The sequence below is a fragment of the Neoarius graeffei genome, chromosome 1, assembly GCF_027579695.1.
Source record: "Neoarius graeffei isolate fNeoGra1 chromosome 1, fNeoGra1.pri, whole genome shotgun sequence".
Taxonomy (NCBI): domain Eukaryota; kingdom Metazoa; phylum Chordata; class Actinopteri; order Siluriformes; family Ariidae; genus Neoarius; species Neoarius graeffei.
The window spans coordinates 47,600,387-47,620,135 of NC_083569.1; the positions used below are offsets into that span (position 1 = coordinate 47,600,387).

Genomic DNA, 19,749 nt, shown 5'->3' on the forward strand with positions numbered 1-19,749 from the left:
TGTTACAGAGCACTGACACTGGAGACTACTTCCATAAACCAACGTTTAAATAAATGCCACGTTGCATAGATAAGAAATCTGTTTATGTGGAGCTTCAACTATAAACATTCCTGTGAATGAGTTATTGCTAACATTAGGCATGTAACGATTCGCCCAATTCACAATTCGATTTGATTCACGATATTGGGCTCATGATTTGATTCTCCCATGATATTTTTGAAAAAATATTAAAATGAAGACAATTTTATTACCCCCAAAAATGCAACATTTATTTTCCTATTCTTTATCAACTTAAATGTTCCTTTTGTACAATAATAATAATAAAAATTGTTGCATTTTCTTAATAACAAACAATAATTATATACCCACATTTGTAAAAATTGGAGTAAAATATTATAGCCTGTTAACAGGAATACTCCGTTTTATTAAGAATGAAAATGGTTAAGAACAAATAGGCCTTTTCTTAATAAAATTTTATGAACGTTTGTACCACCTCCGTTTTTCTCTATTCTTCAGCAGTCTGTAAAAAGAGAGCTCTGATTTCTTGTTAAATCTATTTGTACAGTCAGTCGTGCAGCAGCTCTTTGCCCTTTTACATCTGTGTTTTTTTTTTTTTTTGGTGTGTTTTTTGAGGTATTGGAGCTGTGTGACTTCTGCCTAGGGTGAAGTCATGTGTATTCCCACAATTGTATGTTATTCAGCCATCTGCTGACTAAACAACACAAATACAGTTAGGAAAAGCTAAGAGATTATGCAGGCTGATGATAATCGCAGTTCTTTTAAAAAAATGTAATTCAAATGATCATAAATTTGTATCACGATTTGTCACATGATATACCATTACATGCCTAGCTAACTTTGATCATGTATTAAACCAAGTATACTAATGTAAATGTGACTATTGCATCTGGGATTACTGTCAGAGCTACTCCTTTATAGAAAAGTAATCAAACACCTTCTGACCAATCAATATGAGAATGATGGTTATGTAAGATTGTATCAGCTGCAGTTTTGAACAGAACATCAGTCAGAATGTTTTGCGATGTAATAAGGCAGATCATTTGAACTGATTTATTTATGAAGGCTTGAGCGAGCTTTGCTGATTTTGACATGTGATGTGCTGCGATGTATAATTTTGTGTATGCCAGCAGACACTCCTCCGTTCCCAGAAGAGAGTTTTGATCGGATATTATTAGATGCCCCATGCAGCGGGCTGGGACAGAGACCCAACATGGCCTTCAACTACAGTGTAAAGGAAGTGTGCTCATACCAGCCTTTACAGAGAAAACTCTTCCGAACGGTCGGTGCACATGAACACACCTGAAGTGTTTTCCCACTAAACAGGAAATGAATGCAAATCATTTTTTCTTTTCTAATTAGTTTTTCATTTAAGGGACATTGTGAGAGTCACGGCCGTCAGATGGCGTGTACAGTCATTTCATATGTGACAACACTAATTGATAAAAATGCTTTGAGCACAGATTGTCCGTTTTTGACTTTGGTTTATATTTTCTTTATAGTATCACCATACTTATACTGGTGTAAATACTATCACAGTATAGTATTTATATTATAGTATAATTGTTAGAATTGGCATCTACCGTATGCATATAGATTCGATGTGTAGCAGTGGCTGTTAGCCCCGCCCTTTAATACCACTACTTCCTGTTGATATCTTGAACTATAACCTTTTGGTATCAGGTTCTTGACCAGTAAGAAAGTATGTTGTGCAGAAGTAAAAGATACACACACAAAATACAACCCTTTACTTCCTTTGTGTGACCTGCATTAATTACCAGTAGATGGTGCAGTTTGCTTACTTGTCTGTATCGAGTCCATTCCCTGTATGATGATATGTTAGACCAGGATCGCACATGTGCTTCCTGGAGCCCTTTTCCTGCGCGCATAATTTATGTAATAAATGTAATAACACACTAGTATCTAGGCTGGAAAGTTAGGACCGGTTAGAGAAGCAGCCTTGGGCCCAAAGCGTCGCTGGTTCGATTCCTGGGACCAGCAGGAAAAATGTGAAGGGAGTTGAGTGAATGAACAGCACTTCCCCCTCCCTCTGTATCATGGCTGAAGTGCCCTTGAGCAAGGCACCTAATTCCCAACTACTTCCCAGGCGCTGTAACATACAGTGGATATAAGAAGTGTACACACCCTGTTAAAAAGATAGGTTTTTCTGATGTAAAAAAAATGAGACCACGATAAATAATTTGAAAACTTTTCCCACCTTTAATGTGACCTATAACCTGTACAATTCAATTGAAAAACAAACAACTCTGTTCGGGGGGGACCGTACAATAAGCTGGTTGCATAAGTGTGCACACCCTTAAACTAATACTTTGAAGTACATTTTGATTTAATTACAGCATTCAGTCTTTTTGGGTTCACACCTTCCATCAATTAAACTGACTCTGATTAACCCCAAATAAAGTTCAGACATTTACTCAGTTGCATCCTCCAGCAGAAGCCAGGGTTCACAGAGAGCTTACAAAGCATCATTGTTGAAAGGTATCAGTCAGGGGAAAGGTATAAAAACATTTCCACGGCATTAGATATACCATGGAGCACAGTGAAGACTGTCATCAAGAAGTGGAGAAAATATGGGACAACAATGACATTATCAAGAACTGGACGTCCCTCCAAAATTGATGAAAAGACGAGATGAAAACTGGTCAGGGAGGCTGCCAAGAGGCCGACAGCAACACTGAAGGAGCTGCAGGAATTTCTGGCAAGTACTGGTTGTGTACTACATGTGGCAACAATCTCCCGTGTTCTCCATATGTCTGGACTATGGGGTAGGGTCAAAGAAAAACATCCAGGCCTGGCTAAATTTTGCAAAAAAAAAAAAAAATGCATCAACTCTCCCAAAAGCATGTGGGAAAATGTGTTATGGTCTGATGAAACCAAGGTTGAACTTTTTGGCCACAATTCCAAAAGGTATGTTTGGCGCAAAAACAACACTGCGCATCACCAAAAGAACCCCATACCCACGGTGAAGCATGGTGGTGGCAGCATCATGTTTTGGGCTTGTTTTTTTTTCAGCTGGAACAGAGGCTTTAGTCATGGTGGAGGGAATTATGAACAGTTCTAAATACCAGTCAATTTTGGCCCAAAACCTTCAGGTGTCTGCTAGGAAGATGAAGAGGAATTTCATCTTTCAGCATGTCAATGACCCCAACAAAGTTTTGGAACGGCCCAGCCAGAGCCCAGACCTAAATCCAAGTGAAAATCTGTGGGGTGACCTGAAGAGGGCTGTGCAGAAGAGATGCCCTCGCAATCTGACAGATTTGGAGCGCTTTTGCAAGGAAGAGTGGGCAAACATTGCCAAGTCTAGATGTGGCAGGCTGATAGACTCCAACCCCAAAAGACTGAATGCTGTAATTAAATCAAAAGGTGCTTTAACAAAGTATTAGTTTAAGGGTGTGCAGACTTATGCAACCAGCTTATTGTACATTTTTTTTTCAATGTTTTTCCCCCTAACAGAGTTGTTTGTTTTTCAATTGAATTGTACAGGTTATAGGTCACATTAAAGGTGGGAAAAGTTTTGAAATTATTTATCGTGGTCTCATTTTTTTACATCAGAAAAACCTATCATTTTAACGGGGGGGGGGTTATATCCACTGTAGCTGCCCACTGCTCTTGGTATGTGTGTGTGTGGTTAATGCTCACTTGTGTGTGTTCACTGCTTCAGATTGGTTAAATGCAGAGGAGGAATTTCACTGTGCTTGAGTGTACAGTGGTGCTTGAAAGTTTGTGAACCCTTTAGAATTTTCTATATTTCTGCATAAATATGACCTAAAACATCATCAGATTTTCACACAAGTCCTAAAAGTAGATAAAGAGAACCCAGTTAAACAAATGAGACAAAAATATTATACTTGGTCATTTATTTATTGAGGAAAATGATCCAATATTACATATCTGTGAGTGGCAAAAGTATGTGAACCTCTAGGATTAGCAGTTAATTTGAAGGTGAAATTAGAGTCAGGTGTTTTCAATCAATTGGATGACAATCAGGTGTGAGTGGGCACCCTGTTTTATTTAAAGAACAGGGATCTATCAAAGTCTGATCTTCACAACACATGTTTGTGGAAGTGTATCATGGCACAAACAAAGGAGATTTCTGAGAACCTCAGAAAAAGCGTTGTTGATGCTCATCAGGATAGAAAAGGTTACAAAACCATCTCTAAAGAGTTTGGACTCCACCAATCCACAGTCAGACAGATTGTGTACAAATGGAGGAAATTCAAGACCATTGTTACCCTCCCCAGGAGTGGTCGACCAACAAAGATCACTCCAAGAGCAAGGCGTGTAATAGTCGGCGAGGTCACAAAGGACCCCGGCCTCTCTTACATTGGCTGATGTTCATGTTCATGAATCCACCATCAGGAGAACACCGAACAACAATGGTGTGCATGGCAGGGTTGCAAGGAGAAAGCCACTGCTCTCCAAAAAGAACATTGCTGCTCATCTGCAGTTTGCTAAAGATCACGTGGACAAGCCAGAAGGCTTGACCAAGTATAATATTTTTGTCTCATTTGTTTAACTGGGTTCTCTTTATCTACTTTTAGGACTTGTGTGAAAATCTGATTGTTTTAGGTCATATTTATGCAGAAATATAGAAAATTCTAAAGGGTTCACAAACTTTGAAGCACCACTGTACATGTGACCAAATAAAGGCTGCTTCTTCTTCAAAGTCTAATTTGAGTATACTTCTGAATGTTTATTGTGATGGGCCATTAGTCTGGACTGGAATGTAGTACCTTTATTGTGACTGTGTGTCTTACAGGCTGTGCAACTCTTGAAAAAGGGAGGTGTGTTGGTGTATAGTACTTGCACTGTAACACTTTCTGAGAATGAAGAGCAGGTGGCCTGGGCATTGAAAACATTCCCATGTTTAACTCTGGAGCCACAGGTAAGAGTGTGAGCTCAGACAGATGTTGTATAGAACATGGATCGTCAAATGCTCGTTTGGATGCAGTCTCAAAAAATATTTCATTGGATCAAACCAAATACTCCAAATATACTGTCATAGAACTGATCAGAATATGAAGAAGAAGCTTCCAGTGACTCCAGGTTTTTAAAAAGTCAACCATCAGATCTTCTGTAGCATTTATGCATTTACGATAATGATTCTCCTGAAGGCAGCTCATCAAGGAAGGAAAGTCATTTGTTTTCTCTCATCTGATTAGTGAAGTGACCAAGTTTGCGTCTTAAAGTCAAACAAAACTCAAAAGTACATGCCGTTTGCTGATCATAAGTGCCCTCATGTGCCCCCTGCACATTTAAATTAAAAATAAAACTTTATCACAAGTTATCAATTTTAAAAGTTATGATATTGCTAAAAATAGGCTTATCTGGACGCAACCATTTGCACTGAAACCAGATATCTGGCTGTGACGTTCACGGCACGCTAGTACGCCGTTTCCCTTCGTAACACAGAGCCATCAAATAAAGGCTTCTAATTGTTTAAAAAAAAAAAGGACCACAACTCCTCAGTGTGTGTGTGTGTGTGTGTATGTTCACTGCTTCAATGATCAGGGTTATTTTTACAGTCAAACACTTGACACTCAGGCATCTTTAGGGTTGTTTACAACTATTTAGAAGCGATGTATATCCACTAGATCTCAGCCTCGGCAAGTCATGTGACATGTAAGTGATGTCACAATCTCGGATTCTGTCACGTAATTTGTACTCCGAGCACGATATTTGAACCTCGGAGAGAGTAAGATGTCAGTGCCCGGGGATATTGTTTTTCTTTTAAAATAAAATCTGTACACAAGTACAAATATACAGTGCTGAGTGTAAATGAGTACACCCCCTTTGAAAAGTAACATTTTAAACAATATCTCAATGAACACAAACAATTTCCAAAATGTTGACAAGACAAAGTTTAATATAACATCTGTTTAACTTATAACGTGAAAGTAAGGTTAATAATATAACTTAGATTACACATTTTTCAGTTTTACTCAAATTAGGGTGGTGCAAAAATGAGTACACCCCACAACAAAAACTACTACATCTAGTACTTTGTCTGGCCTCCATGATTTTTTAATGGCAGCACTAAGTCTTCTAGGCATGGAATGAACAAGTTGGCGACATTTTGCAACATCAATCTTTTTCCATTCTTCAACAATGACCTCTTTTAGTGACTGGATGCTGGATGGAGAGTGATGCTCAACTTGTCTCTTCAGAATTCCCCAAAGAAAATAATTTCTGGGGCGGCACGGTGGTGTAGTGGTTAGCGCTGTCGCCTCACAGCAAGAAGGTCCGGGTTCGAGCCCCGAGGCCGGCGAGGGCCTTTCTGTGTGGAGTTTGCATGTTCTCCCCGTGTCCGCGTGGGTTTCCTCCGGGTGCTCCAGTTTCCCCCACAATCCAAAGACATGCAGGTTAGGTTAACTGGTGACTCTAAATTGACCGTAGGTGTGAATGTGAGTGTGAATGGTTGTCTGTGTCTATGTGTCAGCCCTGTGATGACCTGGCGACTTGTCCAGGGTGTACCCTGCCTTTTGCCCATAGTCAGCTGGGATAGGCTCCAGCTTGCCTGCGACCCTGTAGAACAGGATAAAGCGGCTAGAGATAATGAGATGAGATGAGAAGAGAAAATAATTTCTTTCCACCACAAAGGTGAAGGCTACAAGATGATCAGCAAAGCTTTACTTATCAGTCAGAATACTGTAGCAAAAGTGGTACAAAAATTTAAGAAAGATGGAACTGCAACCATCTCACAGAGATGTCCAGGTCATCCTTGGAAGTTAACACCTCGACAGGAGCGTCTTCTGATGAGAAGGGTTGAAGAAAATCGGCATGCAAGTTCACTGCAGTTATCTAAAGAAGTAGAAAGCCAAACTGGGGTGGCTATTTCCCGTGACACAATACGGCGTACACTGCAGAGGAATGGCATGCATGGATGCCGTCCACGAAAGAAGCCTCTCTTAAAGCCCAAGCACAAAAAAGCCCGCCGAGAGTTTGCCAGGGCCCATGCTGACAAAGATGAAGACTACTGGGACTCTATACTCTGGAGTGATGAGACCAAGATAAATGGTTTTGGAACTGATGGCTTCAAAACTGTATGATGTCGCAAAGGTGAGGAATACAAAGAAAACTGCATGGTGCCTACAGTGAAACATGGTGGTGGCAGTGTCCTTATGTGGGGCTGCATGAGTGCTGCTGGTGTCGGGGAGCTGCATTTCATTGATGGCGTCATGAATTCACAGATGTATTGCTCTATACTGAAAGAGAAGCTGCTACCATCACTCCGTGCCCTTAGTCATCATGCACTTTTCCAACATGACAATGATCCTAAACACACGTCTAAGGCCACTGTTGGATTTCTGAAGAAGAACAGGTGAAAGTGATTCAGTGGCCAAGTATGTCTCCTGATCTGAACCCAATCGAACACCTATGGGGAATTCTGAAGAGACAAGTTGAGCATCACTCTCCATCCAGTCACTAAAAGAGGTCATTGTTGAAGAATGGAAAAAGATTGATGTTGCAAAATGTCGCCAACTTGTTCATTCCATGCCTAGAAGACTTGGTGCTGCCATTAAAAATCATGGAGGCCATACAAAGTACTAGATGTAGTAGTTTTTGCTGTGGGCTGTACTCATTTTTGCACCACCCTAATTTGAGTAAAACTGAAAAATGTGTAATCTAAGTTATATTGTTAACCTTACTTTCACGTTATACCGGTAAGTTAAACAGATGTTATATTAAACTTTGTCTTGCCAACATTTTGGAAATTGTATGTGTTCAATGAGAGATTGTTTAAAATGTTACTTTTCAAAGGGGGTGCACTCATTTACGCTCAGCACTGTATGAACACATGAGCACTCGAACATGTCTTGTATGGATATTATCTGTCAGTATAAAGGAGTTTACACTTTGAGTTTTGTTTGCCTTTTAAATAAAAAAACAAGTCATCAGGAGATGATGTACCCCCGGCCCCAACATGAAACCCCGCTCTATATTTTCCTAAGTTGAATTGGTTGCCATGGAAATACGGAAAAATAAAAATCACAGAAATCCCAAAATGTCAAAAGGCACAACTCCTCTAGGCACTTAACATAACGGTCAGCTTTCGTGAAAAAAATTCTGAATAGTTTGAGTTATGCTCCGGAAGCGCATTATATGCCGGGGGGATAAAAAGGAAGGAAAAAATTGGTGACAAAAAGCAGAAGGCAGTTGGACAGAGAAGTGTGTGTTTATTCTCCACTTCAGGTTCAAAACATGTCTCGTCTGTTCTGTGGCACTTGTCAAAAGTTGTAATGTGAAGCACCGCTATGAGATAAAACATAATCGTTTTAAATCTGTGGTTGGTTGAAGAGAGCAACTGGACTTGCTTGAAGATTCTTGAAGACGTTTCGCCTCTCATCTGAAAGGCTTCCTCAGTTCTGTCTGACTAATAGGGAGTATCCAGTATTTATCCTCTCATGGATCATCATAGAATCCGAATCAGAATGCTGATGGCTGCATTGTAGGTGGCTGATAAAAGATGTCTTAGACACCCACCTCTGTTCAGTGATGGTTGTTCCAGGTTGACAAAAATGAACGATCCTGTCTGGCTAAGATGTCTGCCAGTTCTCTGGAAGTCCTCTCATACTCCCGCACCAGTCGAAGGGATCTCATCCCAAAGTGCGTAGAAACATGTCTGTGAAGAAACTCAGTCATCCAGGTACATAGTAATCTGTGGTTGGTTGAAGAGAGCTATGATGATCCATGCGAGGATAAATACTGGATACTCCCTATTAGTCAGACAGAACTGAGGAAGCCTTTCAGATGAGAGGCGAAATGTTTTCAAGAATCTTCAAGCAAGTCCAGTTGCTCTCTTCTACCAACCACAGATTACTATGACCTGGATGACTGAGTTTCTTCACAGATATAAATCGTTTTAAATCATTGTGTCTCATTTATAGCCTTGAGCAACTTATTAATGTTTATCTAGACATTTGTAAGCAAAGAATTTTATAGGCCATTGTCCAGCTGAATAATATGTCAGTGCACAACACTTGAACGAGGCAAAATTTGAGTGTATTTACACTGATAACATGATCCATGTCCCTTTTCCACAGTATTTACTTTGGATAAAAACTGTGTATTGCGTATTGCTGATGTACGGTAACTGGAAGTAAATAAAATACCACTCAAACAAGTTTATGATTAAAATTCCAGAATAACATCAACAGTATTTTAATCTGTTTTAGCTATGCTGTATTCAAAGCAAGAGTTTGTCGGGAAGCTCAGAACAGAACGGTATGTAGGCTAATCGTTGTCTCTACACTGGCCCGGAACATACTGGGATTTTGGTATTTAATGTTGCTTTAAAACTTCGCACATTTTGGAATCAAAATAGTTTTAACACACAGTATCAGTCAAAATTTTGGACACTCCTCCTCATTCATAGCTTTTTCTGTATTTTGACTGTTTTCTACATTTGTAGAACAATACTTGAGACCGCGAGTTGGTCTAGTGGTTAGTGTGTCCGCCTCTCGACTGGGAAGATCACGAGTTCTACTCACGGTCGGGTCATACCAAAGACCATCATAAAAATGGTATGCTGCAATACAGATGTGAGTGGGGAAGTCAATCTCTCGTGGTTACCAAAGGACTAGTCCCTCACTGTAACCCTAGCTGTATAGGCGAGAGGCCAAGGGCTATGGAAACAGAGGTCGGCACCGCACCCATACACCTTAAAGAGTTGGTTAGTACTGGGACAGGAGACTGCCTGGGAAGCCCAGATTCTGGTGTGAGAGGGACTTCGACTTGACTTGATTTGAACAATACTGAAGACATCAAAACTATGAAATAACAGATGGAACATGTATGGAGTTATGTGGTAAAGAAAAGTGTTTAAAAACAAAATGTTTCATGTTTTATATTCTTCAGTGTATCCAGCGTTTATCTTGATGATGCTTTATACACTATTGGCATTATCTTAACCAGCTTCATGAGGGAGTCACCTGGAATGCTTTTCAATTAACAGCTGTGCCTCGTCAAAAGTTAATTCGTGCAATTTCTTGCCTTCTTAATGCATCTGGGATCAAATAGTAAATAATAAAAATACAGTAAATAGCTCTCTTCCACAACTGTAGTAATCCATATTATGTCAAGAACCGCTCAGCTAAGTAAAGAGAGACGACATCCATCATTACTTTAAGACAAGAAGTGTCTTTTTTTAATCTCATCTCATTATCTCTAGCCACTTTATCCTTCTACAGGGTCGCAGGCAAGCTGGAGCCTATCCCAGCTGACTACGGGTGAAAGGCGGGGTACACCCTGGACAAGTCGCCAGGTCATCACAGGGCTGACACATAGACACAGACAACCATTCACATTCACACCTACGGTCAATTTAGAGCCACCAGTTAACCTAACCTGCATGTCTTTGGACTGTGGGGGAAACCGGAGCACCCGGAGGAAACCCACGAGGACAACATGCAAACTCCGCACAGAAAGGCCCTCGCCGGCCACAGGGCTCGAACTCGGACCTTCTTGCTGTGAGGCGACAGCGCTAACCACTACACCACCGTGCCGCCCATCTTTTTTAATTAATAAAAATAAAGAAAAAAACCCCACTGAATTAAATAAAAGGTGTGTCCAAACCTTTGACTGGTACTGTACATACTGTCAATATTTTCAGTGAGTGTTAATGTAGGAAACTCCATGCAGAGCAGTGTTGTTTTTCTAGAACAATCAACACATTCTGACTTATCAGAATAAAGAATTTCATAGCATAAATAATTTAAAAAAAAAAAGGCACCCTATGGGTCCATGTTGCTACCGCTTATAAATAAAATTGTTTTCTGATCCCATGTCCATACAGTAAATATAGCATATATATTTACTCGATGAGGCAGTAGCTGCAAAAATGAAACGCAAGCCAAAAATGAACAATTTTAAAAAAATAATCACAGAAGTAAAATATACCAAGTGTCTGTACTTGATATTATTCTCCTCGTACCTCTTACAGTTTTCGAAACTGAAACCTCTGAACTGAAGCTGACACACACGTGCGCTGTCGCCATGACCCAAACTCTTATTTCCCGGAAAAGGCCCGGCGCTAGAGCTCAGTGGTCTCAATACTCTTTTCGACAACTTCCTGTAACAACCCAGAATAGCGTCACATCTACATCACACATGGGACCATTGGCCGAAGAAGGCGAGGAAAGGAGGACAACCTGGAGTATATTTTAAAATAGGAGCGCACTTTCCGTCGGTAATAAGCATAAACATGTCTGAAAGTGATTTCTTTAGTCTATTCCATTTTATTTCGAATTGTATACACTCACTGGTCATTTTAATAGGAACACCTGTGTGCGCGATTGTTACCGTCATTCTTACAACACGATGACATCGTGGCTATAACCTCTATATGAGGCAGCAGCCACAGTAACACCTGCCAGTGTTCAGTGGTAAATTTAAATCCAGTATAGCACTTGTTAACTAAATACAATCATAGTGTAACAAATGTGAGTAAATTGATTGATTTTTAATCCATATCGCAGGAATCAACAAGATTAGATATGAAAATTACAAAGAATCATATCTGAGGGATTCGAAATTGTCTCCCAATAATGGGTGCTTTTCTGTTGTGTCAATTGGGAGTCTGCTCAAGGTCTAGCTAGCAATTTAGCTTTAATGAAAATATAGTCAGGGTTTTGACTGATGAGCAATCACTTTTTTTTTTTTTTTTTTTGTGCCCACCTTGAGGTTTTGCATGCCATTCCAACATGGCATACGAACATGTTTGAAGAAAATCATAATTGACTCGGAGTAAAGTCTTGATAATTGTTTCTCACCCACAAATAAAGTGCGGTCTTTCTTTTGTCATTTCCCAGGAGCCACACCTTGGATCACAAGGCATGCCTGGAGCTGAATTATCATGTGACCAGCGGAGGCTGCTGCAGAGGTTCCGCCCAGAATTATCATGGCACGGGGCTCCTGACAGTCAAACCTCTGAGGACCTGCTGCTAAAAGCCAACACGGACACTATCGGGTTCTTCATAGCAAAATTCAGCAAGAGATAACGTGTTCTGCTGAAAGCAGCTCAAGGAGGCAAATAGAGGAGCCTCAACGAGTGTCAGAGGAGGGAGTGGGTGAAGTGATGGCATGAATGGAGGGGAGAGAAGGGGTGGTGCCATGCATAGTTCTGCTTCCATTGCTATGACGACAGTGACGCAATGGCTGCTATGGTGATGGTTGGGTTTTGCGTGACCATTGGACTGTGACCAGGAAGCAGCATGCAGCCAGAGGACACAATGGTATTGACAGTTTCTGTCTCTCTCTCACACACACACTCACTCACTCTCTCTCTCTCTCTCTCTCTCTCTCTCTCTCTCTCACACACACACGCACACGCACAGCAACCGACCAGCAGCTAAGTTTGTTCATCAACAGATGTGAGCACTGTACAGGTTTTTTTTTTTTTAATGGAGTCAGGGAGCAGTAGTTTTTATCAACATGATAAAAGACTATTAAGAAGGCGGCCACATGGAAATAAACATGCTTTCCTATTTAATATTAAAGGGTTAGTGAGCATATTTTGTGAATGAACACACAAATGTTCTGAAACATACATTTTAGACATGGTTCTTTTTGATAATGACACATGCAGATATGACCCTAGACTAGTGATTAAGTGCTCAATGAAGAAATTAGATTGAACTGATCCCTTGTGTAAAGAATCGTACACCCAGAGGATGGCTCATTTGGATCCATCACTCTCTCTAGCTGATGTATCGTTATGACTCATTGTCTAATGTTAGGATGCCTGTTTAAGTAGGCGAATCCAGATTTAGAAGAAAGTTCATTGTAAGGAGTTGCACAGGACTTGATAGTTAATAGAGCAGCAGTGTTTTAAAACAGTCTGCGAGTGTGAATGTGGGGGAGTCTGGAAGCATTTCTGCACCCAAAATTAGCCTTCAGCACCGTCATCGCTGCCGTTATGACGACTTAAAGTGGCTGCCGTCCCACCTGGGACATTCACAGATTTTTCAGCACATTCTATTTATAGTGACCAGTGAAATCTTAACCATTTCCTCATTCCTCCTCTCAGGCACACACAATTTTTGGATGAATGTTCATAGAAGGTAATCACTATATGCAGTACAGGCAATAGGTAACATGTCATGGACTAAAAACGTACAACATATTTCACCCATGCAGATCTTGAAATAAATGAAGAGGGAAATTAAGGAGGAGAATTATGTTGGTTATTTTAGGAGCACAGATGAGATGGGGTTGAGAGCATTGATTGTGTGTGCATGTCTGCAGTAATGGCAGGGACAAATGCTACAGTTGTGGTCAGAAGTTTACATACAGTAGCATGAATGTCATCTTGGATATGAATGTCATGGCAATATTTGGGCTTTCAGTAATTTCTTTGAACTGTTCTTTTTCTGTAGCAGAATGATTGTACAGCGTACATCTTTAATTTAAAAAACACTAGAATTTGGTGCACAAGTTTTAATTTTCTTTGGGTTTTCTGAAATCAACACAGGGTCAAAATTATACATACAGGGTCAAAAATTTACATACGCTCACTTAGATTATTAATTCAGAGGTGCTGAAACTTCCAAAATGTCTCTTATCTTGCCAAGGCCTCTTAACTTCCTGTTAGTGATTATGACTGACTACAGCTGGTAGCTTCTCTGTGCCTTCATAAAAAGGGTTTGTTTACAGCACTCACTGGATTGACCAACACACAGTAAAATGGGAAAGTCCAAGGAGCTCAGTGCAGATCTGAGAAAGAGGATCGATATACACAACTCCAGAATGTCTCTTAGAGCCATTTCTAAAGAGCTGCAAATTCCAAGATCAGTTCAAACAATTGTATGCAAGTTATTGTGAGGTGTAGTCACTTTTGTCAAGCCACTTTGCTTCAAGAAAACCCAAACTGTCACCCTCAGCTGAAAGGAAATTGGTTCGGATGGTCAGGAACAACCTGGGAACTGCCATGGCACAGCCCTGCCATGAACTGGAAGCTGATGGATCACTGTCTACGTTTCAGATCACCATGGACTAAGAGGCTGCTATCCAAGAAATAACCCCCTGCTCCAAAATTGACACTTTCAAAGTTAACTTAAGTTTGAAGCTGGCCACATGGACAAAGAAAAAGCCTTCTGGAGGATAGCTGTATGGTCAGATGAGTTAAAGATTGAGTTATTTGGCCACAAGGACTACCATGTACAGAGGGACACTGTACCAGCTGGTGGTGGTGGTAGGATCGTCATGTTCTGGGGCTGTTTTGCTGCCAGTGGAACTGGTTCATTGCACAAAGTGGATGGAATAATGAAGAAGGAGGACTATCTCAGAATTCTTCAGCATAAACCATCAGAAACTTGAACACGACTTGGAACTTGGGAGTTACAACAAGACAATGAACCCAAACATGCATCAGAGCTGGTTGTGGAGGATAAAGCAGGCTAATATTAAGCTTAAAACAAGTCCTGACTTCAACCCTATTGAAAATATATGGACCGTGCTTATAAGTCGAGTCCATGCCAAGAAAAAATAAATAAATTTAATTGAACTCTACCAATTCTACCATGAAGAGTCATGAAATATCCAACCAGAATTCTGCCAGAAGCTTGTTCATGGTAAACAAAAATGTTTGGTCAAGGTGAATCTTGCGAAGAGACATTTTCTCGAAATATTAGAGGTGCTGTATGTATATTTTTGACCCAACATGTATAATTTTGACCCTGTGTTGATTTCAGAAAACCCAAAGAAAATTAAAACTTGTGCACCAAATTCTAGTGTTTTTTATTAAAGATGTATGCTGTACATTCTGCCACAGAAAAAGAACAGTTCAGAGAAATTACTGAAAGCCCAAATATTGCCATGACATTCATGTCACTGTATTTAAACTTCTGACCACAGCTGTACACTGTAGTTCACTCTCAAATTAATGAGATCGGTCCAAGTGTATGGATACATCGGCAGAAAACACAAATTTATGGAACTAAAGAATACTAATGTACTCAGAAAACGTTGGGATGGTGTGGAAAATGCAAATGAAAAAGAAAACAGTGATTTTCTAAATGTACTTTGACTTGTATTTCATTGCAGACCCAAGATTAACCCAAGATATTCCATGTTTTGTCTGGTCAACTTCATTTAATTTCTTAATTTACAGCCATTCCTGAGTTTCAGGCCTGCAGCACACTCCAAAAAAAGTTGAGACAGGGGCAATTTAGGTCTATTAATGAGGTAAAACAATTAAATAATGTGATTTGAAACAGGTGATGTCAACAGGTGGTTGTCATCATGATTTGGTACAAAAACAGTGTCCAGGAAAGGCCTGGTCTTTGAGGAGGAAAGATGTATGCTGAGGATCTCCAGTTTGTCAACAAATGTGTGAGAAAAATTATTGAAATGTTTAAAATCAATGAATTGAACATTTGCACACGAACAGTGTCACTTTGCACCGGTCTTTGTCTTGTCATTTATGTTCTTTATTGCACTTAGATAGCTAGATGTTTAGATCGCTAAATGTTTGCTTAGATCGCTAAAGATAGTGCTATTTCTATATCTTGTTTTGTAATTTTCTATTTTCTCTATAAATGCACTATGGGGAGCCTGAGGGGAAATGGTATTTCAATGCAATGTATGCTTGTATATGGATTTTTTGACAAAGTTCTCTTGAATTTTGAACAATATTCATGAAAGAAAGATATGAAGGGACTGGGATACTTTACCCTCTATGGTGTATAATATAATTAAACGAATCAAAGAATCTGGAGGAATTTTGGTGTGTAAAGGGCAAGGGCACAAGCCTAAGCTGAACAGCCATGATATCTTATCCCTCAGACAGCATCAAGAACCATCATTCATCTATAGCTGATATAACCACATGGGCTTGGGATTACTTTGGCAAACCTTTTGCCAAGCACTACGTTACGGAGTTACAGCCACAAATGCTAGTTAAAACTTTACTGTGCAAAAAAGAAGCTTTATGTTTATTGTGTCTTAAAGTGTCGTCGCTTGTGTGTTCACAAGCGCATGTGGTCTCTGGGCTCTGAGGCATCCGGGATGGACTGTTACAGTGGAGATGTGTATTGTGGTCAGATGAGTCAGTATTCCAGACCTTCTTTTGGAAGAAATAACCGGCAAGTGGCCTAGTGGTTAGCATGTCTACCGCTTGATTGAGAGATCGCGAGTTCTACTCACGGTCAGGTCATACCAAAGACCATCATAAAAATGGTGCCTTCTGGCAAGGCACGCTGCAATACAGATGCGAGTGGGGAGTCAAACTCTTGTGGTTACCAGAGGACTAGCTCCCCACTGTAACCCTAACTATGTAATATAGGTGAGAGGCAGAGAGCTACAAAACAGAGATCGGCGCCGCCAAACGGGCCATGAATGGTGCGGGAAGGACTTTGACTTTTTGGGAAGAAATGGACCATCCAGACTGCAACAAGTCCAAAAGCCAGGGTTTGTCATGGTATGGGGTTGTGTCGGTGCCCTTCGCAAAACCTAAACTTCTGTGATGGCAACATTAATGCAGAAAAGTACGTTGAGATTTTGGAGCAACATATGCTGCCTTCAAGACGACATCTTTTCCAGGAATATTTCAACAAGACAATACAGTACAAAACCATATTCTGTAGACATTACAAAGGCACAGCTGTGGAAGAAGAGGGTGTCTGTCCCCAATAGAGAATGTGTGGTGAATTTTGAAATAAAAAATGTGATGGCAACGACCCCGTACTGTTGCACACCTTAAGACCTGTTTGCAGGAAGAATGGGACAAAATAACACCTGAAACACTTAATCACTTGGTGTCTTCAGTCCCTAAACATCTTAAGTGTTGTGAGAAGGAATGGAACCATTATAAAGTGGTAAATGCTTCATCATCCCAGATTTTTGAGTGCAATACAGATCAAGGACATATTTACACACTGTTTCAATTTTTGCAAAATTACGAAGCAAGTGTGACAAAGTGTCCAGAAGAACTGGGGCTGGTTCTGTAAGATGCTCAGTAAAACCTACAGCTCATTTCCTTATAAAACTGCACTCACTGTACCTGAGACTTTCTTTTTTAAAGCAAAGGGCCGTCTCGCACCAAATAATTTTTGTTTCATTTATTATGGCTCACTGCTGTTTATAGTATTTTTTTAATGTTCAAACATTTCATTTCATTATTTTTAAGCCAATTTTGGTCTACAGCATTTCTTTACATGTGTGTAAGAGTTTTGCACAGTACTGTACATAATCTATCAAAATGGTATTTTAAATTCTTCAAAGTAGCCATTATTTGCCTTGATGACAGCTTTGCTGTTTGAGACTATCAGTTGTGTTGTGTTAAGGTAGTGTTGCTATACAGTAAATAGCCCTATTTGACAACTGTAGTAATCCATATATGTCAAGAACTGCTCATTTGAGTAAAGAGAAACAACAGCCATCCTTATTTTAAGACACTGAAAGTCAGTCAATCCAGAAAATTGGAAAAACTTTGCATGTATCTTCAAGTGCAGTTTCAAAAACCACCAAGCGCTCTGATGAAACTGGCTCTTATGAGGACTGCATGAATCAGGCCTTCATGGTCGAACTGCTGCAAAAAACCACTCGAAGAAGAGAATTGCTTGGGCCAAGAAACACAAGGAATGGACATTAGACCAGTGGAAATCTGTAATTTACTCTTATGAGTCCAGATTTGAGATTTTTGGTTCCAACCGCCATGGCTTTGTGAGATGCAAAAAAGGGGAACGGATGATATCTGCATATGTGGTTCCCACCCCATGAAGCATGGAGGAGGAAGTGTAATGGTGCGAATGTGCTTTACTGGTGACACTGTTGGCAATTTATACCAAATTGAAGGCGCACCTAACCAGCATCACTCACACAGCCTTCTGCAGCAACATGCCATCCCATCTGTTTTATGCTTAGTGGGACCATTATTTGTTTTTCAACAGGACAATGACCCAAAACTCCAGGCTATTAAGGGCTATTTAACCAAGAAGGAGAGCGAAGGCGTGCTGCATCAGAAGATCTGGCCTCCACAATCACCTGGCCTAAATGCAGTTGAGGTGGTTTGGGATGATTTGGAGTGCAGAGTGAAAGAAAAGCAGCCAACAAGTGTTCAACATACATGAGAACTCCTTCAAGACTGTTGGAAAAGCATTCTGGGTGATTAGCTCATAAAGCTGGTTAAGAGAATGCCAATAGTGTGCAAAGCATCATCAAAGCAAAAGGTAGTTATTTTTAAGAATCTCAAATATAAAACATTTTGCTTTTTTTTTTTTACACTTTTTTTGCGTACTACATCATTTAATGTGTTATAGTTTTGATGCCTTTAGCATCATTCTATAATGTATAGAATAATAAAAACAAGATCAACTGTGAGCTACTGCTCACTTACATATCCCCCCTGCTTTCGCTTATATCAGAATGCAAGCAATCGAAGGAATAGGACACTTATTATGAATGTTGACTTCAACAAATAATTAACCCTGAAACGAGTAAGTAAAGAGCAGTGTTCTCCCCAGGGATTTCAAATAGCATCCTGGTAAACTGTCATATAGAAAGAGCATTTTGCTTCTTGAAATAGCGTGAAAATCCACCCTATATGTTTTGTAAATACATTCAGTCGGTAAACAGGAAGTCGATATCCGACAGAACTAAAAATGGTTTACACAGTATAGAACCCCAAGCTGAAGCTTGGTACCAAATATCAAGCAGTTGTGATTTGTAGTTGTTGAGAAAGATGTTACGAAAATTTTGCAAATCCATGCTATATGTTTCGTAAATACGTTCAGTCGGTAAACAGGAAGTCGATGTGCGACAGACCTGAAAACGGTATACACGGTATAGAACCACAAGCTCCTCGTAATTGGTTTACGGGAAGATTTTGTTTGGTTATCCTCGTAATTGGTTTACGGGAAGATTTTGTTTGGTTATCCTCGTAATTGGTTTACGGGAAGGTTTTGTTTGGTTATCCTCGTAATTGGTTTACGGGAAGGTTTTGTTTGGTTATCCTCGTAATTGGTTTACGGGAAGGTTTTGTTTGGTTATCCTCGTAATTGGTTTACAGGAAGGTTTTGTTTGGTTATCCTCGTAATTGGTTTACGGGAAGGTTTTGTTTGGTTATCCTCGTAATTGGTTTACGGGAAGGTTTTGTTTGGTTATCCTCGTAATTGGTTTACGGGAAGGTTTTGTTTGGTTATCCTCGTAATTGGTTTACGGGAAGATTTTTGTTTGGTTATCCTCGTAATTGGTTTACGGGAAGGTTTTGTTTGGTTATCCTCGTAATTGGTTTACGGGAAGATTTTTGTTTGGTTATCCTCGTAATTGGTTTACGGGAAGATTTTGTTTGGTTATCCTCGTAATTGGTTTACGGGAAGATTTTTGTTTGGTTATCCTCGTAATTGATTTATGGGAAGATTTTTGTGTGGTTATGTGGTTTAGCATTCTACACAAATTCTAGACAATTTGGCCAGAGTTTCTCTAAGCTCCAGTGAGGTGAGACGAGGGCTGATAGGGCATGCCCACCCTCTGAGCACCAATACACGTCAAGAAGAGCAAGGATTAACTCAAGCATACATCTCTTAATATTGTTAAAGAAGGCTAGAATTCTTCTGTGACCTTGTGTCTCACTATGTATTGTACTGTTATGATAACACAGTGCTCGAGACATAATATTGATATCTTTTTGAACATTCTATCAGGACGTGACCTGCTCAAGGTCTGACTACAGGCTCAGTTTTGAGTTATTCTCATGCAGGCATTTGCAATGAT

The 19,749-nt window shown here is 40.0% G+C and overlaps 1 protein-coding gene across 5 annotated transcripts in view; it reads left to right on the forward strand.

Annotated features, from left to right (window-relative positions):
• The window catches only part of nsun6 (NOP2/Sun RNA methyltransferase 6), a 35,411-nt gene extending 22,049 nt beyond the window's left edge, over positions 1-13,362 (forward strand). For 4 of the 5 annotated variants that reach the window (XM_060932801.1, XM_060932790.1, XM_060932813.1 and 1 more), the window contains 3 exons: positions 1,149-1,300; positions 4,799-4,924; positions 11,850-13,362. In XM_060932801.1, coding sequence (XP_060788784.1) covers positions 1,149-1,300; positions 4,799-4,924; positions 11,850-12,038 — 467 coding nt within the window. In that variant the 3' untranslated portion in view covers positions 12,039-13,362. The remainder of the gene's footprint in view (positions 1-1,148; positions 1,301-4,798; positions 4,925-11,849) is intronic. The other variant, XM_060932794.1, reaches the window with a different exon arrangement.
• The last annotated feature ends 6,387 nt before the right edge of the window (positions 13,363-19,749 follow it).